General features: G+C 38.4%; 2 protein-coding genes across 5 annotated transcripts; both read left to right on the plus strand.

Moving 5' to 3' along the window:
* Nucleotides 1-4,514, plus strand: LOC113660088 (cytochrome c oxidase subunit 5A, mitochondrial). The gene is made up of 5 exons (XM_027173333.2): nucleotides 1-166; nucleotides 2,482-2,598; nucleotides 3,183-3,304; nucleotides 3,540-3,668; nucleotides 4,086-4,514. Exons 1-4 carry the CDS (start codon nucleotides 94-96, stop codon nucleotides 3,651-3,653), a joined length of 426 nt encoding a protein of 141 aa, XP_027029134.1. The 5' UTR covers nucleotides 1-93; the 3' UTR covers nucleotides 3,654-3,668; nucleotides 4,086-4,514.
* A 2,058-nt stretch (nucleotides 4,515-6,572) lies between these two features.
* On the plus strand, nucleotides 6,573-24,831 carry arid3b (AT rich interactive domain 3B (BRIGHT-like)). 4 transcript variants are annotated; one of them, XM_027173313.2, is made up of 9 exons: nucleotides 6,573-6,883; nucleotides 7,947-8,624; nucleotides 14,896-14,970; nucleotides 15,414-15,486; nucleotides 21,130-21,313; nucleotides 21,450-21,700; nucleotides 22,531-22,836; nucleotides 22,939-23,028; nucleotides 23,119-24,831. In XM_027173313.2, the coding sequence occupies exons 1-9, from the start codon at nucleotides 6,848-6,850 to the stop codon at nucleotides 23,250-23,252; spliced, it is 1,827 nt and encodes a 608-aa protein (XP_027029114.1). In that variant the 5' UTR covers nucleotides 6,573-6,847; the 3' UTR covers nucleotides 23,253-24,831. The 4 variants fall into 4 exon arrangements, with proteins under 4 accessions (XP_027029114.1, XP_027029115.1, XP_027029116.1 ...); XM_027173314.2 differs by lacking the exon at nucleotides 6,573-6,883 and adding an exon at nucleotides 6,930-7,276; XM_027173315.2 differs by lacking the exon at nucleotides 6,573-6,883 and adding an exon at nucleotides 7,439-7,463.
* The last annotated feature ends 85 nt before the right edge of the window (nucleotides 24,832-24,916 follow it).

Genomic DNA, 24,916 nt, shown 5'->3' on the forward strand with positions numbered 1-24,916 from the left:
CTGTCTTTTGCCGTAGCTAGCTACACGGTCGGCCTTCCCGTGCACACATTCGCCCTGTATTTCAGAGCCGCAGCGAGCTCGGTGTCCTGCAGCATGTTCAGATCCGCTCTCCGCCTCTCGCTCTCTACTGCTCGGAGCATAACACAAGCCCGATCACAGAATATAGGTAAAATGGTGCATGGATTCGAGTTTGAATGAACGACCTTGTTTTGAGAGCACATTCTGAATGGTTTAAGTGACAAGCTAGGTAGCCTAGCAGCTAGCTAGTTAGCCTAGCAGCTATGTAGTTAGCCTGCTCGCTAATCACAGTTGGGCAGAAAATCTTGGCTAACTAGATATTAAGCGTTTGCAATCCTGTCTAATGCTATACATCAGTAAATTATTTTGCTTAGCGTACGTGTATTTTGGTTAATGATCTATTTCCACTAGCTAAATTTTGTCATGTCCTTGTAATGACCCGCTAAATGTTTCCGGGCCTGACAGACAAAGTGCATTAGCATGCTAGCTCTCTGTAGCATTCTGCCCTTGTTTCACTCGTCCTTCAAGTCCAGAATGGATTTCAGAATAGAAGCAAACATCAGCTTCTGTATTTTATATCTTAACAGACATGTAACATGAGGGACGTTGGCCTTCAGCTTCTTTTATAGAGTTTTGTTTTTAAAGTAACAAATATTTTGTCGTTTTGCTATCTCTTAACTGCTAATACTAGCTTCCTGTATATAGCAGTTTGCTACAGACTCTATGTACTACAATGTAGATAATGTCTACCAAGGATACAAGCCTGGTTGGATAATTGCTATTACTAATCACTAGTGATGTTTTTTTTTCCTTTACTATATGTATACAGCTATAAAACCCAAAGATTTGAGGAAGTAAGTGCTTTAATGATTGTGTAATCAAAAGGCTTTTAAAGCTGTATATGTGTACAGTATGTATGATCCAGCCACACGGAAATGCAGATTTTTCCTCTATCTGCTTTGCTTGTTGCCTTTTTGTTTAATGTATAAACCCTGAGGGAGTTTGTTCAGCCTTTTATGGCTTTATTGTGTCAACATCTCATAGTGGGTGCTTTACCTAACAGTTCCACAGAGTCCACAGTTGATCATAGGGGTCCACAGGGGTCACCAACTGGTGGACCAGCATCAGGATGTGGCACAAAGTACACAAATCAATACTGTAGCAGAGTTGTTAAACGTATGAAAATATGACTGTTTTTTGAATAAACTAACCTGGTTTTCGATTTATTGCCCTCTGATATTCTCGGTTATTTAGCTTAAGGAGATTGTCAGACCAGGGGGTAGTTAGAGACATATCAGTAAAGGAAAAACTAACAGCGAGGCTTGTTTAAAGAAGAATTGTTGCCAAAGACAAAACATTTTAAAGCTTATTAGACAATGAACCATGTGATAACTTTAGGAACAGGCCCTTTGTGCATTTTAACTGATTACTTCTGACTTAAAGGACTAACAATGATTAATTTCTATAGACCAATAAACATCCATTTAAGCTGTTTTAGAGTGATTCATGCTTAAAGTAAAAAAATCTATATATGCAAAGATTTGTTCTCGTAATGCAGAACTCTAAATATTATATCCAGATACTTTTTTTGAACACTGATTCAAGATAAATACCGGCTTTTATAGATTGAAGTCTGTTGCTCATGACACACTTTGCTATATCGCAAAGTAAATAAAGTTCGGTTACATTTTCATTGATTTGGTCTCTCTCAGTTGTTTGAATGACTTCACTGACTCAGAGAGGACTGTTATCAAGACATCAAATCCATTGTTAATGATGCAGCATTGAATTTTGTTAACACAAGGCATGACCTAAAAATGATAAAATTATTGCTTAATTGTGTACACATTCTTTCACCATATGAATAAGATCTCCATTTGAAAGGTTTTTAAATCACTAATACATTTCCTATAAGGCTTTCTCTTGACTGTGCCTCTTAAAAATATATTTAGACTACTAACCTAGTGACATGTCTCAAGGGGACCTTGCTGTATTTTCTAGCTAATGCCCCCTGCCAGGGTACTCTTACACACCCTGGTAGGGGTCATGTTACTGATTTAGGTAAGGTCCCCGAGGTCAAGTCCTAGAGCTTACCTCTGCACATCTAGAAAACCATATTATATAGCATAATATATATTTTTTTATATTCCACCGCAGAGTGGCTCAGTAATGACCTGTTATGTTACTGTCATGATGCATACGTTCTATTTTAGGGACACTGTCAATTTTCTTTTTCAGTGAGTGACCTGGCATTTCAATCTGTATATATTTTCCATCTGTACTCTGCATGTTAATTTTGATCAAGGCTTATTGTTTAACTTATTTACTGGTGAATTAAGCATATATTGGTGTGATTGGTCAGTAGTCCACAGTATTTTGCAGTGCAGTTTTATTAATATTTGGTATTTTGGAATCACATTCAGCCTGTGGTTTTCTTTCCTAATTGAATTGTTTTCCCGTCAGCTCCTTTAGCTAGCCGCTGCTATTCCCATGGCAAGCAAGAGACAGATGAGGAGTTTGATGCCCGCTGGGTCACCTACTTCAACAAACCAGATATCGATGCTTGGGAACTCAGAAAAGGTAAGACATGAATGTGTTAAATATTTTTAGATGACTATATATGAGACATGAAGTAGTTATGCTTTTGTTCTATTTGTTGTAATGTTTAAACTTTCTCTTGATCCTTTAGATAAGTGACATTCATTGTTTTTCCAGTGAATTGTTTTTTTTTAACGCTCACTACCTTAAAGTTTTAAGGAAGTGAAGGATAATATAAAGTGATAAAGGGGAAAACCGTTTCCTGTAACATGCTTTAAATGCACCCACAACTGCATCATGCTTTTCAATACACAGGATGTTTTTTCTGACTACTTAAAACATCCAAATGGGCCAATCTTGAAATTACTGGCTCTTTACTACCGGTTATCCACCACTAAAAACAGGAAGTATGTTGGTTTCAAATGACTGCAGCAGTACTAAGAACATTTTCTTAATGGAAGTCCAACTTTGGTCATGTAGAGAATCAAGATGATGGCTTATGTGTGATTGAATGGGTAATGAAATTTGTATCTATCCATGTTTTTGAGTATGTAGAAATGTTTAATGCTCCTGCATCAGTAACACACTTCAGTATGTGTCTCTGGTTTCTTTATTTCTTCTTTCAGGTATGAACACTTTAATTGGCTATGATCTGGTACCTGAGCCCAAAATTCTGGAAGCTGCGTTGAGAGCTTGTCGGCGATTAAATGACTTGGGCAGCGCCATCCGTATTCTTGAGGCAGTTAAGGTCAGTGCAGTGTTTTAAACAAACATTTTGAGATATATTATGTATTGATGTGCTCATTTCTCAGTGTATTCATTAACCCATCCTGTTTTAGTTAAAATAATAGAAAATGGTCTAAATTCCTAGCATTTTAATTACCTTAAGATTTTAATTGTATATGAATTTACCTATAAAAGCGTATCAATTAATTAGCATACAGCTATTGATAATACAAATACTCCCCCTCCATTTGACACAGGACAAAGCAGGTCCAAACAAAGATATCTATCCATATGTGATCCAAGAGCTTCGTCCCACGCTTACTGAGCTGGGAATTCCCACACCTGAGGAGCTTGGCATTGACAAAGCATAGACTTCTGCAGTTATGGTGAGTGTTGGCGGATATAACCATCTTCGTACAACGGCCATGAGGAATTTTATGAATCATGTCTCATGATATTCCTCATACATAGCAGATCAACCAAGACATATTGTCATTTTGTTGTCTATTGTTTTATTAGTTTTGCATTAGAGCTATAAGAAATCATCTAGTTAACCGGTAATGTATGACTCTCACCTATTAATTTAGTCTTTATTATAATTTCTGTTTTGGCCATTTCTTAAAATCTCAGGTATGGTCCAATATCAGAAATTCAGTATAAATTTGAACGGAACAATATTAACAGTATTTGTTGTTCAGAGATGATGTTCATATGATTGGATTGACTTTAAATTTTATGGGTTTGTATGGGCAAAATATACATATTGAGACAAATGAGCTGTAATGTGTGTGTTCTTCTCACAGAGTCTTTTGAGGGACAATTGCCATGGTCGGACTGAGTGGACCTCCTGTACTTGAAGTCTTTGCCACATGTCGTGACATTTGTGTTGTATTTAATTGGCCTGTATAATGTTCTTTTGCCTGTAAAATAGTGGTGGAGCTAATAAAGGGAGATATATATATTTACTGAATCAGCTCACTGTTGTTTCTGAATTGTACATGAATTCACTGTAACATTACATACTGACATACTGTGTGAGCTGAATGATCTTTGTGCAACTCAAGCACTTGTTTCATTCTGGTATGAAAATAGAGGGCCACTAGGGGGCAGTGCACGAGCTTGTTTAGGATTTTATTGCCTTTTACAATGCATTGAAATAAGGGATTGTATAGAATACAGTTCCAGTGAAACAAATTCTACCACTGTTTACTGCAAATAAATATTAAACCAAGCAGATGATTTTTTTTTGTACTCCTTTTCCATGGTCATCAGAAGAATTAAAGTATGATGTATAGTTTCAACCTGTAGAGCTGTTTGTTGGTGCAGCAGGTACTAAATATCCAGCTGTTTGATTATTATTCCCGTTAGCCATCATTTATACCGTTATAATTTTGTTTATTCCTGTGAGCTTTGTTATTGTACTTTCCGCTCGCAACTTAAGCCAAAACTTTCATTTTGTGTGTAATGTGTGAAGTTAAATAAAATTGCAACAACGTATGACAGTATTTTAATTTGTTTTATGCTATGAAACTATAAATGAAGCTCCCTTCTGAAATAATTTTGACAGACAAAAAAGAGCTTTCTGAAGGAATAACTGCTTATAGCTTATAATGTAACTGATAATAGTAACTAATAGTTTCTCACCTATGTTTCACAGCAGTCCTTATAACAATAGACAGTTAAAAACAATGTGTATTAATGAATATAAAAAAGTATCTGGTATAAAAAAAAGAAAAAAAAACACTTGATCTTATTAAATAAATAAATAATCCACATGGGCTAAAATGTTGAAATTACACACAAATGTATTCTAGTTAAATACAGTAAAAAAAAAAAAAAAGAAATGCTTTAACAACATTGTTACTGAAGATTAAATTAATAAATAAATTGATAAATTCTTTCACTCTGCATGTTGGGTGGATGTATAAAAAATACATATTGTCTAAATTTTATTATTATTTTATGATCTGGTCTTTATCTGCAATCAGGTCTGTTCTGAACTCAAAGTTTACGATGACCCATCAGTTCCTCAGGAGCTCTCGGTTGCACTATTATAAACTGTTGTAGAAAGGACATTAATTACATTTACATTATTTACTGTAGAGTGTAACCCAAATGATAATGGGGTTCCCTTCTGAGTCTGATTCCTCTCAAGGTTTCTTCCTCATTTCGTCTCAGGGAGAATATATATTATTTTAAAGTTAAACTTTAATTGTATATATTCACTTACTTATTTTATTCTTACTTATTATTGTTGTTATTTTATTTATTTTTTTCCTCTCTCTTCTGTTTCCATATTTCTGTAAAGCTGCTTTGCGACAATGGGAAATTGTTAAGTGAAAAAAGTGAAAGTGACGTGACATACGGCTAAGTATGGTGACCCATACTCAGAATTTGTTCTCTGCATTTAACCCATCCGAAGTGCACACACACACACACCGTGAACACACACCCGGAGCATTTATGCTGCGGCGCCCAGTTGGGGGGTTTGGTGCCTTGCTCAAGGGCACCTCAGTCGTGGCCGGCCCGAGACTCGAACCCACAACCTTTGGGTTACGAATCAGACTCTCTAACCATTAGGCTACTGTCCCTTAAAAGCGCTATACAAAATAAATAGAATCGAATTGAAATGGAGTTGAATCAATTTTTTATACATAGCCAGTTGACGTTTGCTGAATATTTAATTGGCTGAATGAATCACAAAATAAGACCTAAAAAACGTTTACCGTGGATTGCTTTCCTATAACAGCACGACTCGTGTTTTACTCTTTAGTTATTCAAAACCTCCTGGCCAATCAGAAACGAGCATTTAACAAGGCGTAACACTGCAAAACGGGGACGGTATATTGTTTGTAGTTAGTTGACCGTCTTAGAGCTTCTTCTTTACTTCTGATCCTCATCACGTTCAAGAATAAAATCATCAAAATGATTATTTCAGAACCCACTGAAATTATACCGCAGATACCTTGAGGTCCCTGAATCCCTTGTTTAAAGCACGGTTTTAGAGTACTGACAGGCATGACATTCTCCTGGCTACATTGCACCAAGGAGTGTGTCTGGTTTAATTCATAAATGAATAAATGTATGTGGGACAGCAGTGTGCTGGAAGGCCTACTTGTTGCTGGTGTGTGTGTGTGTGTGTGTGTGTGTGTGTGTGTGTGTGTGTGTGTGTGTGTGTGTGTGTGTGTGTGTGTGTGTGTGTGTGTGTGTGTGTGTGTGTGTGTGTGTGTGTGTGTGTGTGTGTGTGTGTGTGTGTGTGTGTGTGTGTGTGTGTGTGGTGCGGTGCTGGTGGGTGGAGGAAAGCCAAGGGGAGTGTGGGAGTCCCCATACACGCGCCACTTCAGGAGGGGAGGTCAGCGAGCGTTTCCCTTTGGCTGGCCCCCTGTTTTTTTTTCCCTAAATCCCAACATCGATTTTCTTTTTTTTTTCTTGGGAGCACCAGAGGACTATCAGAGGCTTATCACGAGGAATATTAACTACTCGGCTGGATGCACACACTCTGGGCTTTTTGATCGAGCACAGACGAGAAGAAGAAAAAAAAAGCTCTGTGTAGGAAAAAAAAGGGATGGTGGACAATTCCAGTAGCAGCAAGGCGCAAACGGTGAGTCCGACTGATGAATAGCTACTGTAACGTTATTACATCCGGTCCTCAATCCTCAAATATTCATGAAGAGTTTAGAAAATGTATTAAGAGTCGATTCGGTGTTTTTGCGCACGAGGGCGCGCGTTTTATTTCCCCACTTTTGCCACTTAGTTTGTTTTAATGACCGTGTAGTTTTAATGTCGCCGGTAATTCAGTTTGTACACGTCATGACTGGAGTTTGGTGTGTTCTCCAGTCTGCACACTGTTCCCACGGATTCTACAGTCTGTACAGATAACAGTTTAAGTTGAGAACTGAAGCTTTTTGCTCTTGGCTGTTTGTCCTCACTGGAGATTACATGGTTACATTGGAAGTGCGCCATAGTGTTTAATCCGCCGCCTGTGTTGGATGGTGTAAGTGTTGGGTTTTACATTTTACACACTCGATACAACTTTCGACATATACAAATATTATCGTGTGAATGTGGTTGATCTGGACAAGAAAAATGATTTAAATTTAGAATCCAGAGACACTGTGTTTGGCCGGAAATCCGGTCACCGGGTGCCAAGTAGGCACGGATCAGGGTCAAAGGACAAATGTGTGCGGTTTTTTTTTTCTTTCAGCTTTTAATGTTGTATTCAAATGAATTGTTATACTTTTAACAAGCCAAGTACATTTATAATTGAGTCCCAAAACTATCTAAGTGTAGTTTCAATCTATAAGTGATGATATTTTTAAATGGATGTATAGAGAAGACCTTTTGTTTTTGTTTGTTTCTTTGTTTGTTTTGTTTGTTTGTTTTTAGCCGACATAATGCTCATACACTGGAACAAACTTATAATCGGGCTTGTTAGTAGAGAGTAAGGAGTTATTATGAGATTCAAAGTTTCCTCATTGCTTAATTACATTACTGGTGTGGACATGATCTTTCTATGCAACTGATTTTATTGTAATATTTATGGATGGTTTGAGTTTAGATGATACCTTCTTTAAAAGTAAAGTGTTGTTCTGAGACATATGGTTCACTCTTTTAAAGGAAATTGACAAATCTACCACCCAAACTAATGATGTTTGTGTATTCAGCCCATCTTATCTCAGGACAGTGGTCTCGCTGGAGCATTCTCTCAGGCGACTCTTGGTGCAGTGGCCGGTGTTAAACTTGAGGCGGTCATGGAGCAGCTCCAGAGGCAGCAGCAAGCGAAACTGGACATGGAGAGAAAAGAGCGACACCTGAGCGAAGCCCACATCCTGTATGCCCAGCAGCTTGCTGCTCAACATGCCATCATGGCTTCTGCCCGTGCCCAGGGAATACCAATAAACCCAGAATACTTCAGCAACAGTTCCAGAGAACAAGTGCTGAAAAACAGCCAAGGGCCTCCAACCAGGGTTTCTACCCAAAGTAGTGTAGAATCTGTGCAAGATGGAGAGGACGATGAAGAGATGAACAGAGGACCGGCTTCTGCTGGAGAAGATGAAGATGAGGAGATGATGGATGGTGAGGATGGAAGTGAGGATGACGAAGGCGATGGTTTGGAGTTTCTCAGAAAGCAAAGCCTGGCTCTTCAGCAGCAGGGGGTGGGAATCGCTCCATACCCTTTCCCAGTCTATGCTGCTTCTCCCACAGCTGCAAAAAAACGAGCCCGCTCACCTCCACCAAAAGTGAAGGATGAACCAGAGGACAGCCCATCCCCTACTGAGCAGCATTCATTCAATACGCCAAATGGTCTTGCCGACTGGAGTTTTGAAGACTCAATCAAACAGGTTTGTCTTTTGTTTATAGAAGCTTTTTTGTTTTCATATTCTGAGAACTTTCTCAGAAAGGAGAGTTTTACTAAAAACAATTATTTGACTATTTTTTAATTGTTTATAGAAGTTGCGTGAATATGGCATGAATATGTTTTAGTGGTTTAAAGAATTGTTTAAATACGTTAACACATTGAACACTCAAGTATAAATGCTTCATATTTGAGTGTTCAATGTGTGACCTTCATGCAGTCAGCCTAGCAGTGCAAGCACTTCATTTACTCTTTCATTCATTCTTTTTCCCCAAGCATTCATACTTTCCTCTGTTCTTCCTGGCCAGCGGTGTTTCTTAGTACAGATACTTGGCAGCATGTTTCTGTCTTGGCTTCTGTCCAGAGAGACACGCCGCCAGTGTTGTTAGACAGAAGGCCAAGTTGTAGGAGGCACGTGCCTCTGCTTCAGGAGACCAGTCATAGTGATTTACACACTGTAATGCACAAATACACAACAATTCTAAGAATATAGATTAGATTTCATTCTAGAATTGTAAGATCTAAATTTTTTGTTGCTTTCTAAATAATTTAAAATCAAATTGTTAACGTTGTCCATTGTGCGCTCCGACGTTTTTTAGCACAGAAATGTCTCTTTTAATGTAGCAGAGATGGTTTTCACTTTTCAAGTTGAAGTGAAAATTTCATTAGCAGTTTTAAATTTATGATAACGATTTAAAACACCAGCTTCTGCATTCTTTCAATTCTTTTCTTTTTATTTTTCTTTTAAACAAAACTACTTTTTTTTTTTTTAAGTTGTTTTTATTTACATTGAACTAGACGTGTTTTAGAGGAAGCCATAGGGAGCACCCAGCAATAAAGCTATTATGGCAGGAAGTGCAGCTCCATGTAGATGGGCAGTGCTCTGATGTTTTGGTCACACCCATGTCACTATATATTTATAGGATAATGGTGGGTGTGGGTGATATCATTTCCTTTGCACAGTCCATGTCTTGCCAGCTGGATGTGGGCTTTATTACAGGAGGTGGTTTAGTAGAAAAAAAGTTTTGTTAGCTTTAATTAAAGCTATCATTTAATATGTACATTTTGTAGGGGAAAGTATATTTTTAAAGTTCAAACACATTGTTCAAATATGTTTTACATAACGTACATAACTTCATTTGCAGTGCTCAAATAAGGTTAAATGTAATACCCATGAAACTAATTGGATAGTGTTGTTCCACTATTAGCTGTGCGCTCACCCAATGGTTTTTTTTAGATGTAAATAATCAAACGGTTCACCCAAATAAATTTGAGCTTTTCTTCCGGCGTTTATAGACTAAACACAATTTGGTGATTTTTAGAGATTGGTTATGGGGATTGTGTATTAGGCCTGACCCCAGCAGGATTCTATTAGAGAGAGAGAGGAAGAGAGAGACTATTGTGTTAATGCCTACTTTATAGATCTCTGGCCATGAGGTTTGGTTCAGCTGCTGTGAGAGGAATTTATTGATGACTGAGAAGTAGCTCGTCTCCATTTTGTTTTGCTTTCTTTTTATCCTGCCTTTTCATGTCTGTTCTTTAGTATTTAATGATGCTCTGCAGTGGTGACAGTATCAGATTGCAGTGTGTGTAGGGGGGCTGGTTTGATGGCACCGGCAACACAAAAGAGAACAGATGCCACAAATTGCATTTTCAAATGAGGGTGGGGGTTGTCTTTTTGAAGCTTTTCACACTTTAAAGCACAAGTCAATCAGTAAACACCTACACAGTGTCAGGGACTCGGGTAATGTTTGCTTATATCTTTAGGAAATCACCCAATTAATTGGAAGCTTTAGATTAAAAAAAAACACACCATGTTGTCAACATGGAAATGCTAATTAAAGTCACATGCATATGGCCGGAGGAATAGCCTGTTGGTAGTCATGAGATTAAGTAATGTATGAAAAGCTGCAGAATGACACTTTTGTTTTGGAAAAAAAATTGGAGGTGTTAAACTTTTGAGAGTAAATATTCTCTGTGCTGTTGCCACAATAATAATGCTGACTGATGTTTTCATAGACTACTTAACCAACATCATAGGTATAATGTGTTTTGAACACACACACACACACACATGCTGGTTGTAGGCTCTTTTTCAGTGACGCAACACTCTGCATTCTGCCCCAAGCATGCTAATCTTCTCTGATTAATGCTGGTTTAATCAGGCTCAGTGAGCAGTGAGACACATTTGAACTGAAAGCTGAATTATAGCCTATAACTCCACTTCACAAGAAGCATGTTACTACTATCCCTTGTGTCAGAGTTTCCCAGGTTGATGAATGCAACTAGTTGCACTTTTCTTTCTTTTTTTTTTTTTTTTTTTTTTTTTGCACTACGAATAACAATGGCTTGAGTATCACTTCACACAAATCTTTGGCTGTTTGTCTTGTTACACAAATGACTTTGCTGAATGTGATCCGTGCTTTTTAGGGGGTGTTTGTTGTTTGTCCTTCAATTCAATAATAATTCTTGCAAAAAAAACAACAAAACAAAGGGTTTCTTTAATTTCAAGCTACAGAAAAGAGGTTGCCATGGTATTGTGTCTGTCTCATGAAGGTCACATTTAGAATTGTATTCTCTCCTTTGAAAGACTGGGTGAATAAGTGGCGCTTCATTGTAGGTTGGAGAGCAGTCTTGTCAAAAGCCGTTGCATTATTTAATTGACATTTTGGCAACACATCAAGCGTGTGCTAGCAGAATGAGTCTGCTGTGAGCAATCAGTTCTTATTATATCGATGTTAATTCTTGCGGTGGTTCACATGAATGTCTGGCAACTTGGATGCATTTATAAATGAAACTTCCTTGAATTTGAATTTAGTGAGGTTATAAGAATATTTACCTCTTATTTTGTGTATTTTGCATAGTGGAACTATGTGCATTAACTAGAGTCCAGCTACCATAGAAAGAAATGGCAAAAAAAAAGTATCTTTACAGGTAGAATTTAAAATAAGAACCGTTTGCTTGGAATTTCACCAATTCAAGATGTTTTAACAAACAAAAACATTTCAAAGTGGAGGTTTTTAACAAAAAACCTCCACTTTGAATTGCAGATTATTGTGAATATAAACTTGGTTCTAAACAATAATATTTCCATTGCTTTTGGTTTCAGTAATCATCAGGCACTTTGTGTATGTCAGCAGGACGTTCAGTATGACTGAGAGGTATTATTGGGCATTAACACTGAACAACTCTCTTGGGTTCTAAGATCGCTGCTGTTAATGCAAAGTGCAGCCATCTGTGAGATAGATTCGGTCATTCATCATTAAGATTAGCATTTTTTTGCCTGTCTTTGTAAGGCAACTGATTGCTGTGGTTAATTGTTCCAAATGTCTCCAGTACAGACAATACAAACTGTTGAGATGTTCCATGACTTTCAGGATTGTGCTGTATACTTTGTGGACGGAAAGGAAGATGTAAACCAAATCTATAGTATTTGATGATAAAAAGCTTTGGGGTGATGTATGGAAAGGGTGTGATATTGGTGTCTGGGTTGTCCAGACCCACCCAAGCGAAACATTCCAAGTGGCATTAAATGTTTCTTCTCCTGAAACGGTGAGAATTCTCACCAGGTTTTTTTTTTTTGTGTGTGTGAACAAAGAATAGAGGGAGTGGCCACGTTGTTGTGTGATTTGTGACCTTTTCTTGTCAAGTTCACTGGACGTAACTGGAGTAGTAATGGACAGGGGGTGGTAATTGAGCAGAAAGGTAGATGGGGAAGCAAAGGGACTGCTTTTTATTTCCATGTCCATTTCCTCTCAGAAAGTCTAGAACGTCTGTCATCCACACACCCCCACCCTCACCATCGACGCCTGTCCTGACCCGACTGAGGTAGTTTTCATTCAGAAAGATTGAAGACCCTTGTGCCTCATACCATTTTTATATAAGCATTTTAAGAGCGTTTGAAGTACATGTCCCAAAGAGTCACACTGCAGCTTTAGCATCGTCTGTTTCTAGATTCTTCCACCAAAATTTCTCAGGAAGTATTTAATCTTTAATCTGGAACATTATTTCTTGTACAATCTCAAGCCTTAGTCATTGTTGGCATCATTAAAGAGAAGCACAATCACTATGATACTGGACAGTGAGACATTCACATCTGTATCCATTTCTTTAAAAGGCTAGCTGTTCTTTGATGTAGAAAACCGTCTATCCTCAAAAGAGCTGCCGGCCTCCAGATTAGCAGTTATAGGCTCCTCTATGGCCCTTTGTCTGCTCTGGCTCTTCTCACATGTGTAGGATGAGTATTAGTGCTCCAAAGTGAATAGTGCTCCAACACTGTTATTACACTTCCACTGTATCATTTACGGTTAGGTCCTATACTTAGTTTGCTTATGGTTCATTCTATATGTTGCACTGAATGTTTTAATGTCAGACATTGTGTTTCTTTCATAGAATGCTCTGTATGTGTCGTGTTAAGGTTTACAATGATCAGCATTTGCTTTGTCATGTAGTAACTGGGCTGGTAGAGAATCTGTGGGATTAAAGTACTCTCGCAAAACCCAAGTGCAGCCAGCAGTTAAATAATGCAATGTTTAATGGACCACAGGACTGATTTTTCTGTGTAGTTTTGAATCTGGTTAAAAAGAAATGAAAGGTGCAACTGTGATTCACTCTGTGGATTTTAATCAGAAAAATTCAAATATTCTTGTAGTGAAAGATGACAACTTGCACTGACCAAACAATTCTAAAAATGTTTTAATCTCTTAAATCTGTTTATAAAGTTTTTAGATTTTTGTAAATTCAGATACACAATAGCTCCACATGTGAATGTTTGTGCCACTGACCAGTTTTCTTTAAAACTTTCAACTTTTCTTTTAAAGTTTCAAACACTAGCAGTCTGTCTGCTTCTTCTTTTTTACTTTTATCACTTAGAAACCACTGTTACTTTTGCATTTGAAAGCCAGACAGATTTGTGTGATTGTCGAGGTCACAGTTTACTGAATTGTTGCTTTTCGCTAAATGCACAGTATAAACACTATTTTCCTACCGTTGTACCTAAACGTAAGCCGACATACTCTTCACATTTCAGGATGTTCCACTGTATGCACCCAACCTCAGCACAATGCATTGACACTTGGTAACATAAGGTGTTTGTCCCATCTCCCAGAGTAATTATTTGACATGGTCACATGTAGTTTCTGTTCAATTGATATGGGGGATGGGGGACTTCATTTCCTCTTTCTGACCCAGATGGTCATCTGGTTCCTCCTCTTGGCTAATTTGCCTTCTCACTATCAGTCTTCTCTAATATAATTAGTGAGGCCAAAGCCTGATAACAGCTTGCCCAGTTTATAAATGTCTTTGCTGTGAGATAATGTTATATAGTGTGTGTAAATCTAATTGCCATGTCACCTCCATGAAAAATGGCAGCTGAACACATTTGGGGGACAAAATGTTGACTTTGTGGTTAGCACGTTTAGCATTAGGTTCCTATTTTGTCATATTGACTACATAAGTAACACTTATCTGTATTTATGATTAGTGTTGGGTGTATTTGATGCTCCTATAGTACACAACATACTATATTATGTAATATATGGACGCAACCTCGTCTTTTCCTAAAACACACAATACCACACAGCAAGTCTGCCCTCCACAGTTCCCCTGCGGAGCGTCTCCCCTCGTGTGGGCCCAGCTGGTGTGTATTTGCTATAAACTCTGAAGATCCCATTCTCTCCCCAGCTGTGATTCACTTAGCATATTAAAGAGGGGGATGGAGAGAAGCTCCTGTAAAACTGCTTTATTACCCCTCTGCCTTGTTGTTTCTAAAGCTGCTCAGGGGGACAACATGGATAGCCTGTAATCAAGCAAAGAGTATATGCATCAAGGAACTGTAAGAGCTTGTAAGTGCTTTATGAGGCCTGCCATGAGCACCACTGATGAAGCAGACTCCAAGAAATCGACAAAGATACCTATAATAATCTAAGTGGCTGAAAACCCCAAGCAAAATATTTTTATTAGCTTAACCTTTCATAGGTTACATTCTCTATTGATAAGTTAAAAGTCGAGTTAATGCCTAAAAGCAATTTACAAGAGAATCTCCATAAGTGTCCATTATGCCGTTAGAAACAGTGAGTTCTATAGAGTTTAGAGGTCGGCATTAATTTTGTTTCAAACCTTTTCTTTGTCCTTTGTCTGTTTGGTTGTTATTTTGATTCAATGGCCTTCCTGTCTTGTGGGACTTTATTGAGGTTTATGGGGGCTTGTTTTCTGCTTGTATAAACGTTTTGGAGTTGAGTGACTCTCTTGTTCTACAGAATGGCAATGCGAGTTGGAATGAAGAAAGCGATGGAGGGAGAGGGAGAGGGGAGGCCTCCAGAGACTTTGCCAAGGTAAACCATAAGATCTGAAATTCATGGCTGTTGGTGCTCTTATCAGTAACACATTGACCCAGTTTCACAATGTTATCTAAAGCGCCTACGTGCCCAGATGATAGCATGTGGATAGCTCATAATTTGTGTGTGTGTGTGTGTATATATATGTATGTTTATATATATATATATATATATATATATATATATATATATATATATATATATATATATATATATAATTAAATATAATTAAATAAACTGGAAAGCCAGTTTATTGATTTCATGTAACAAATAAATCATTTATTGTGTTAAAAAAAGAATGATCATTAATGTTTTCATGTCAAAGACTTTAGAGAGTCACCTGATATTAGCAACGTTCTATAAAGTATGTCATCTGAGAATATCACATTCAATCTGAGTATCAATTATTTATGTATTTATTTTTTTCCTTTTTTTTGCAGCTTTATGAACTGGACAGTGACCCTAACCGGAAGGAGTTTTTAGATGACCTGTTCACCTTCATGCAGAAAAGAGGTAAAGCAACACATTTCTTTATTCTTTGTTTCCTTGATCATTTTGTTCTGTGCCTGAAAGAGTAATAACTCCAAAAGCTTTAAATATTGCACACTGCACAAATCAGTTTATAATCAAAAATGACAACAAGTGACGTTTTATATTTTGTCCTAAAACCCTCCTTAACTTGTGTAGTCTTTCACCAAAATCATCCCTGGTGTTTCCAGGACACAGTAAACAACCTCCTGTCCACTTCAGGTGTATTTATTTATAGGTCCTCTCAGTATCTAAGTATCCACACACTTATAGTGCTCACAATGCTGACACTCCAGATCATCCAAACAGACATCAGGTTTTTAGTCACAAGGCTGTTAAACAGTTTCACTCTGGTTTTTAAAGATTGAACATACACACAACTAACACCTGGGCCAGATTAAGAGGATTCACAGGTACTCGGCCTCCGTGATTGTCATATTGTGACACTGAGATGAGCCTGGCAGCGTCATCAGACTAAGCTTTCAGGGACAAGGCTGTTAACCTCTACCTTAGGATTTAAACTCATCCAGATGGGGAGCTGTGTGTGCCTGTGTATCACCCCCCACCCACCAACCCACCCCGGCCCAAGCCCTCTGTGTTTGTGTGTAACTGGAGGCGTCAAGAAGTTAGACGTAATAGTGGAGGGCGAATGGCAAATGTTTGATCGTGCCAAATGTCTGTCGGTGGGGTCCTCTCCTCATGATTAATGATGTTTGTTTGACTGTTTTAGTGTGAAAGACATGCTAGTTGCGCCAGACAGTGAAAAATGGGGTTACTAACAATCCTCAAGTTGTTCCCATCAGGCAGTTTAGTGTGGCCCACTTGAGAAAGGAAGCTGAGGGATGTTGTTTTATCGGTTCCTTTTCCTACACACAAAGTGGGGCAGATTGAGGGCCGCTACGGGATTTAAGGTTGACGTAGCGTCGCCTGGATTGTCTACAGCTGAATCTAGATTTTGGAAACAAAACAATAGTTTATTTCTAATTATATGTCCAGCTCACTGCAGCCTCTGGGATTCCATGATGTGTCATGTAGTTTGCATGGTTGGTTGATTGTAGAAATTTGGCTCCCAGTCTTTGTTGAAATTGATCATTTTAGGAATTTGAATCAGTCAAACATTTCCTCTTAATGAAGCACAAATGTGCACACACACACTTCAATACTCATGGGCCTCTACGCATTGTCCTAGTTGTCAAAGTGACTGAAACCTGATAAGAGTGGAGGAGGAGAGCAGCAGGAGCTGCAGGCAAGATGGGCAAAGTTCTGTGTGTGTGTGTGTGTGTGTGTGTGTGTGTGTGCGTGTGTGTGCGTGCGTGTGTGTGTGTGCGCGTGCGCATGCAGTGGGGGGCAGGTGGGGTGTCCACTTGCTTGGGGCCTTAAGGAGAGGGGGGTGAGGTGGATTAAGAGGCCTCCTGTCCTTCTGCAGAAGATTAATGAGTTCCTAAAATGTAAGGCCTCACCTTTTGATATAAAGGGAATACCACACAGATGAAGGAATAAGACAATAGAGAGCTTTTAGAGCAGCAGGAGCCCATAAGAAACAGAGAAAGAAGTGATTTTCTGTGGAGAATTCAGCACATGCCTTTTCTTGATCAGTGGAAAATGGATTTCGGGGTCATGTATATCGTGCTGAGTTAACGATGAGTATGGCATGTCCTGTTTTGTGGACATTTTGTCTTCTGCTTTCGTGAGCCTTGTTATTTTCCTCTGGTGTGTTTTTGACATCCTGCTGAATGGATTTCCTCTGTGTTTTTATGTGCTCTGCTGTCCCCCTGCCGAAACCCTCAACTTTTATGGCGATCTGCTAGAGATTTATATTGGAAAGACAAGAATTTCCCCCTCACCCCAAACAAACCCGCCACCCCACTCCACCCTTGTTCTCTTATGAGCTAATGAATCTTCAATTCATTTCATTTTCACAGTTAGAGGTGGACTGTGTAGCCCTTACTCTTTGTACAAATCATGATCATATTTGGGCCTTGATAATGTGACCACCTTTTGTTTTTAAACCTCATTTTAATCGTACACACTAGTCAAATTGAGTTCTATGCCTATACTTATACAAGCGGGATAAATATGGATATGCATCTCCGGATACCTACTAGCCATAGGTATGCGTGTAGGTTTACATGTAATTGTACTCTTGTGTGATTAATATCTCATTAAACTCATTAATGTAGCATGTATAGTGAATGGCTTTGCATCAGTAATACTGGATTATCCCCTGAATATTAGCCCATGTGACGCAGGACTGTTGGGTTCAGACCGCATGTTATCAGCAGGCGGATAAAGGATTTATCAGATCGTAGAACAGTTTAGTTTTTTTTTTTTTTTTTTTTTTAGTTTTTCTTTAGTTTTTCTTAAATGCTAAATCAATAAATCGACATCCTTGTAGATAGATGGCTGTTTCCATTTAAATGTCAGTTTCCTACATGGAAATTCGAGGCAGACACACTGATAAATGTAGTATATTAGTTATAAATCAGTGTTTGTGTTGACTGACTGCTCTTTTAGCACTCCTTTAGGCGGTGCGGTTTCTCCAAACAGCCTTCCCCCGTCTGGCCTAACAAAAATTTGATTGTGTTTAGAATTCATGGTTTATAATTTGAGAAGTAGTTGACTTTTAGGTTTAAGTAAACCTTTCCTCATTAAGCTGCAGGTTTGAGTATTTCTAAGAGTGTTTGTTGAAAAGATTTATTATTATTATTATTATTATTATTATTATTATTATCTAATACTTTTAGAAGAGTAATAAGATAATTGAGCTTTAATATATTTTAGATGCACTGTTTCATGTCAAGGTGTACGGTTGTACTTCATCCTGACATTATGTTAAATTCAACACTGATTCCCCCCCCCCCCCCCCTTGCCAATTGCCACCGAGTGTATAAATAAGTTGGAATGCAGGTATAATTTGCAGGTTAACTAAATAAACAAAAAAGGTTGATGTGGTCTTTGTTTCGTCTAACACATGATACCAGTCTACCACGTGCCAGTAGTAGTTTTGTAAATGCGCCTTGCTGAAGATATTCCTATAACTTCACACGATCTTTTCTCCTGCACACAAACATCAGCTCAGATCTTCTTGTCCTAACTTGTCCCGTAGCTGTATTTTCTTTGTATAATTTCAGCCAGCATATCATCCAGGATGTCTGACCTGGTGTTAAACCATGCATTTCCTGTGCCCCTTACCACCTACTCTACAATAAGAAAGGCGAGCATTGTTTAAGTCTGAGTGTGGTATTTCCTTCGGCCTAACTGCCATCACTGTGCCTGCTATTGCTTCATTAAATGAGTGAAGGTTTCTTAATGTGGAAGGCCGTTTCCTCGCTATACAAGTCAAAGGTCATATTCACTCCATTCTTTCTGCTGGCTGAGCAGGGAATAAAGAAGAAATAGTGGTCAATAAAAAGTATCCGCTTTCTCTCGAACACTCATGAAAATTCCTAAGTGGATTTAATTTATGTTTACTCTCGAAGTCTTTATGGAAGAATGGTCTTTTTTTTTGTCTTCTAATGGATGCAAACCTTTTCTTCTTTGTCTCTTTCTTGTCTCAGGCTTGTTAGTTGTGACATCACAAGTCATGTCCTGACTGCATTAACGCTGCATGTCTTCAGACTCTAATCACAGTACTAAAGCCCCCGCTCACTCTTTTATGTCATTAAGCTTTCCTGATTTATCTTAATGCCATTTCCTTTATTTGGCTGATTATAGCAACGTGACCGCTTGAAAATTCCTAGAAAAGTCACCAGCCGGTTTACCGTAAATGCTGTCTTACGTTTCACATGAGCTTGGTCAGTTTTACAGTGATGGTACATGTTACACAGTTTCTCCCTTGACTGTACCGCTTTACATTCCTCACTTTTGACCCTCTCCTTAACAAAGCCGTAGCATTGTGACCCGGGTTTAACCCTGAGCTTGGACCTGTTTACTGATCACCTGACGAATGGCTAATGTCATCCCCAGCATTAAATAACACGGTTTGGCAGCCTGGCATTTAAATCATGGCATGCTCTTTGAGGAAATAAACACATCATGAATATTGGCATATTCTCTAGCAGGACTTCGCAGGTAAAGGAGCTCACATTCATCCCTGGGAAGAAGGAATAGAGCTAAATATATATAGTTCTATCTCAGGAGATCTCTCTTGCTGTCTGACTGAGATTTATTTTAAAGGTTACTCTATGCCACATTTCACGCTTCTTGAGCACATTTGTTAAAGCAGTTGTGCTTATGGAGAAATAGCACAGCTGTTGTAGCGTTTTCAATCTGTGAAATGTTTATTGAGCTCCATCAGTTGAGACTCATTACAGTCTTTCCGGTAGCTCAGGAAACACCAGTCTATAGTAAGATTACAGCCCATCACGGCTGTAATCTTGGCTACTCAGTGTTACTCAGGAGCTTTGTTGTTACGTTTTCCGTTTCTCTCTTATGCTTCTCTTTGTTTATGTGCACCAGTATTTCTACTCGAAGCATCACAGACATGATTTGTGCAGGAATTATTTAACTTAAGTGGAAATTTTTTTGGCTCTTCATAGCATATTCACAGATAACTACATTATTATTAAACATAGATTTTTAGTCAGGATTAAATTACACATAGAACTTTTTTTTATAAACAAACATCTGTAAATTGGGTAAAAAGTATTTATGTGCTGAACCTGTTACTGAACTGGTTACTACTTTAATTAAACTGTTGTCTGACTAAGAATCTTCATACTCTAGATATACATTTGGGGCAAAGCATGCAACTGGAAGTTTTGGTGAATTTCACTTGAGTCGGTGAAAAGATGTAGACAAATTTAGCTCTAGTCACAGCCTGATAATCTGCACTTAACTAATGTGTGCTTTTTTTTTTGTTCGTGATGCATTCCTGACTATTGTGATCATGTTTATACACGACACTGCTTTTTTTTTTTTTTTTTGTGGGTGGAGAATAAAATCGCACACAATTGAAATGTTTATCTTAAAACATCTGCAGAGCCCAGACATGTGAAGCTTGGCAGGACACAGTATGTGAGATGATAATGAAATGAACACAAATAACTTCAACAGCTAAGATAAATAACGCTGTACCTGTTAAAGCATGCTTGATGTACAAAGACATGCGTATACTAACACAGTGTTCATATATTGAATCCGTACAGCTGTAGCATAAACAAGATAACATAACGTTACCCTACACTTTATGTGACACTGCAAATAAAACTCTGAAATAAAGGAATGGTAGATCACTTGGTCTTCAGTAAGGCATCCAAACAATTGCTTGCTGTAGGGACTTGTGTCTAATACACCAGTGGCTTTTATGGTCTGGATAATACAGTAATTAATCTCTAGTCTGGGCTTTTATTGCTTTAATGGTTTTTGAGTGCTGTCTGTAATTCCCTGCATGACTCATCCTATATGGATCTACATACAGTCATGTTAAAGCTAACAGACTGCACTTTCATTTTTTTATTCCCTTTCAAATCATGTGCCTTAGACAACACCAGAATACAGAGCAGAACAGGCAAATTTCCTTCTTTACATTATATATACTTAAACTACACAAACTTAAACCCGTTTCATGACATTTTTTTAGCACTTTAAATAACATAATCATTTATTATCCTCTGTTTCTGTTCCCAGGTACCCCAGTGAATCGTATCCCCATCATGGCTAAGCAGGTGCTGGACCTCTATAAGCTCTATAAGCTGGTGACTGAGAAAGGAGGTCTGGTGGAGGTGATCAATAAGAAAATCTGGAGAGAGATAACTAAAGGTTTAAACCTGCCCACTTCCATCACCAGCGCTGCCTTCACCCTCCGCACACAGTAAGTAAATGTGTTATGTAAAAGCGTGTCACTTATGTGCAGGTGTGTTCACAGTCATCTTGATCAGTTTTGTGTTGGAATCTAGCTTGCTCTATATGCTGATGGTTTTTTGCATGCTCATTTTTCCTCTGTGGAGGTATATGAAGTACCTGTATCCGTATGAATGTGAGAAGAAAGGACTCAGTTCCCCAGGAGAGCTGCAGGCCGCCATCGACAGCAACCGCAGAGAAGGTCGTCGGCCCGGGTACAGTAACAGCCTGTACCGCTTCTCTCCTTCCCCCAGCGCTGGAGCCCCTCACCTCCTCTCTCCTCCTAAAATGCACCTGCCTAACTCCGGGCACAACGGCATGCAGAGCACACCGAGTCCAGCCCTTAAGAAAGCGACAGGTAATCATGGATGGATTCGCTCACCTTCATTTAGCTGTAGCTTCCTTGTTTAAATCAGGGGAAAGTGTAACTGATAGATTACTTATAGGTAAGGATCCCAATATTTTACCGGTTTGTCTTAGTTAATAATTGATATTTTGTTTGGCAGTCTGCTGTGTGAAAGTCACACTGACTAAACGTTTCAGGAGACCCAGTATCTCACTGGGGTAGAATCTTCTACAAGGGGAGCATTAATAGGCACCTAAGTGTCATTTGTTATAACCAGGCATTAGGCCAGAAAACAAAAGGGTTGGATATAAACAACATGCAAACAGTCGTTGTATACAACTTGAAACAGCAACATTTATCCAGATTGTTTGTGTATTTTCATGAGTTCAAGCTCCCCCTTGTGCCTATGTGCCAGTGTTATTTATTAATTACTATTTTACATATGCATTACTATGTAAAAGAAATGTCCTAAATGGAGAAAAGTTTCAGAGCTTAAAAATGAATTAATTATTAAAAAAAAATATTATAGACTTTTAAAATGGCTTCATAACATTTAATATTTATTCATTAACTGCTTTTACTAATTTACATTTAATTTACTTTACTATTTATTTAATTAAATTATTACTTTGTAAATGATCAATTACCTTATTATCAAAGGGTAGGTTGTAATTAATAGATTGGAAATGACAGAATTGGTTCTTTTTTTTGTTTGTTTGTTTGTGATTGTTATGTAAGGAGACCATAATTTCACTCATTCATCACTTGTTTGATATCAGAAAAGTCTTGTATGAATCATGCTTTTGTCATCCTCATCAGTCTTATTTGATCTGAATGCTTAGTTCCTGAAGATGGTCCAGCTTCCATGTTGCCTGGTAGACTACCCCTGGCTCTGGCACTAGGCCACCAACAGCAGCTGGCACGGGCTGCCACATTGGAACAGTTGCGTGAGAGGCTGGAGACAGGCATGGGTGCTTCAGCTGTGGCAACTGGTGCCTCTGCCATAGAGGGGCCTGAGAGGAAAATGGCCCGCCTGGCTGAAGAGCAGCAGAGGCTCCTGCAGCAGGCCTTCCAGCAGAACCTGCTTGCAATGGCATCACAAGTGAACCCTGGCAATCTGCGCCTCAACACTACCAGTACCCCCCGTGGTGAGTTCACAGGCTTCATCTAATCTTGTGTTTTGTGGGAGATCTGAGTGCTACAATGCCATTCCAGTGTTTCTAACACAATGCTTTTTCTTTCTTATCTAGAGGAAAAGCAGGATCTGTCTCTTAGTATCTCCTCAAATGGATCAGCCAGTATCACTGTCTCAATAGAGGTTAATGGGATCATTTACTCAGGTGTGTGACAGAATTATACACCAGCAACTTTCAGTAAATTTAGGATATTGTTTAAGTATGTTTGCTTAAAGTTTGCTAATTTCTTTACAGGATCACTGTATGCTCAGAAGTCTTCTGAAACTCCAGCTACTCTTATAGGCCAGAATTGCTCTGTCGATCCCAATGGCCCCTCCTCCTCTAGAGGTTCTGGCTCTACAGAGCCTGCTGCTATTGGCTCTCCTTAGCTCCCAGCAGCTACACGGTCTCTCTCTCCTTTACAGAGAGTCCAGTGGTATACAAAGCCAAGTCTACCTCCTTTTTGAGACATCGGGTTTATTCTGCTGAGAGTGATTACACACTTACAAAGATGAGCTGTAATTATTCCGCCCTTTAGCAGAAGATCCCTGCCCTTTACCACTAATCTGCTATAGATTCTCTCAGGACCTGAATGATCATAACAATGGTCTGATTACAAGAAATACCTGTACTCCCATGTTTTAATGACAATGTCCTGGGCATCTTTCTGTGCTCTAGACATTTGATACTAATGCAATATGCCTTCCTCTATGCATTTATTCCCAGAGAGTCATCCACCTGCAAACAATCATGGCACAAAATATTCTGCCAAAATCATACAGCGGGTGTTTGATTGTTGGACATTTTTCCATCAGTACTGTTTGTTTGGAGAGTTTATCGTATGTGTGCACATCAGTAATAGATTCCCAAGCATCCGGATTGGATTTTTGTTTTTCCGTTGTTTTTCCGTTTATGTCTATTGTCTGGGTAGAGAAGTTTCCTGGTTTTGTGCATTTTGCTTTATTTAAAATGGATCATCTTTTTTTTTTCCCCTCATTTTTTACTTTGTCTATTACTTGATTTGATTGTGGATTTTTTTTAGTCTAGATATCCCTAAGTATTGTATTGTTTTGAGTATTGAAACTGATATTTACAAAGCCAAATGCAAACTTATTTTCATTTACAAACTACAAAGAAAAAAGAATCAAGACCATAGTGGGGACAGTGTTCCACGTCAATCATTTCATTGGCAGCGTTAGACGATCAATTAGGCTCACACATCTGGGCCCTTGGTCCTTGACTCCATGTAGCAGGATTAAAGCAGTTTTCAGAAATATTTACAAACCACTCCAGATATTAGAATGCTGAAAAGAAGGACCAGGGTATTTGTTCATAAATAGTGTTGTTTCAATATATACAGGTTTTAATAACCATGTGCTTTAACATAACCGTAACAGCTCGCTTCTTTCTTTCCCCTTTTTCTTTTCCCTTTTTCAAAAGCCTCAAATGTCTTTCCATATTGGAAAGCTAGTTCTCAGGAATTTCAGATCGTTCTCAGCATTAGTTTGCAATTTATTTTAAATCTTAGCACCAAGTCGCCTCACGTATCAAGGCTAGATATACCTCAGCGGAAGAAAGTGACTATAGCTACCTCAAAGTTATCTTTATATAGTATGAGTTAGGATTTACCTCAGAATCAGCTCCTGATAAATCAAGACAAATAAAGAATATTATACACTTTATGAATGACTTTTTAGTGAATTCCAAAGTATTCTCAGGTTGCTAGTACAAAAATACCTCATACAGATAATGGCAAAATAGGAACATCTTTTTTTTTTACTATGTGAGAAGAGTTATTTATGTGCAGATGCTTGATCTCTATTTGCTCTGTTTGCTGTACTTATCTGATGACTACATAGCTTCTAACCAAAGATCATCAAACTGTATTTCTACTGTGTTCTTTCTGGTGTTCTTACTTTATTTACGCATGGAGCTTGACCAAGTGGAATTAAAGTCTGATTTAATGCAGCAAGTCTTGCGGTTTTTCTTAAGCATTTGGAGTCTTGCACTGGTTGCATATATGTGGATATGCGTTTTATTTTATTTTATTTTA

This window comes from Tachysurus fulvidraco, chromosome 10, assembly GCF_022655615.1.
Source record: "Tachysurus fulvidraco isolate hzauxx_2018 chromosome 10, HZAU_PFXX_2.0, whole genome shotgun sequence".
Lineage (NCBI taxonomy): Eukaryota > Metazoa > Chordata > Actinopteri > Siluriformes > Bagridae > Tachysurus > Tachysurus fulvidraco.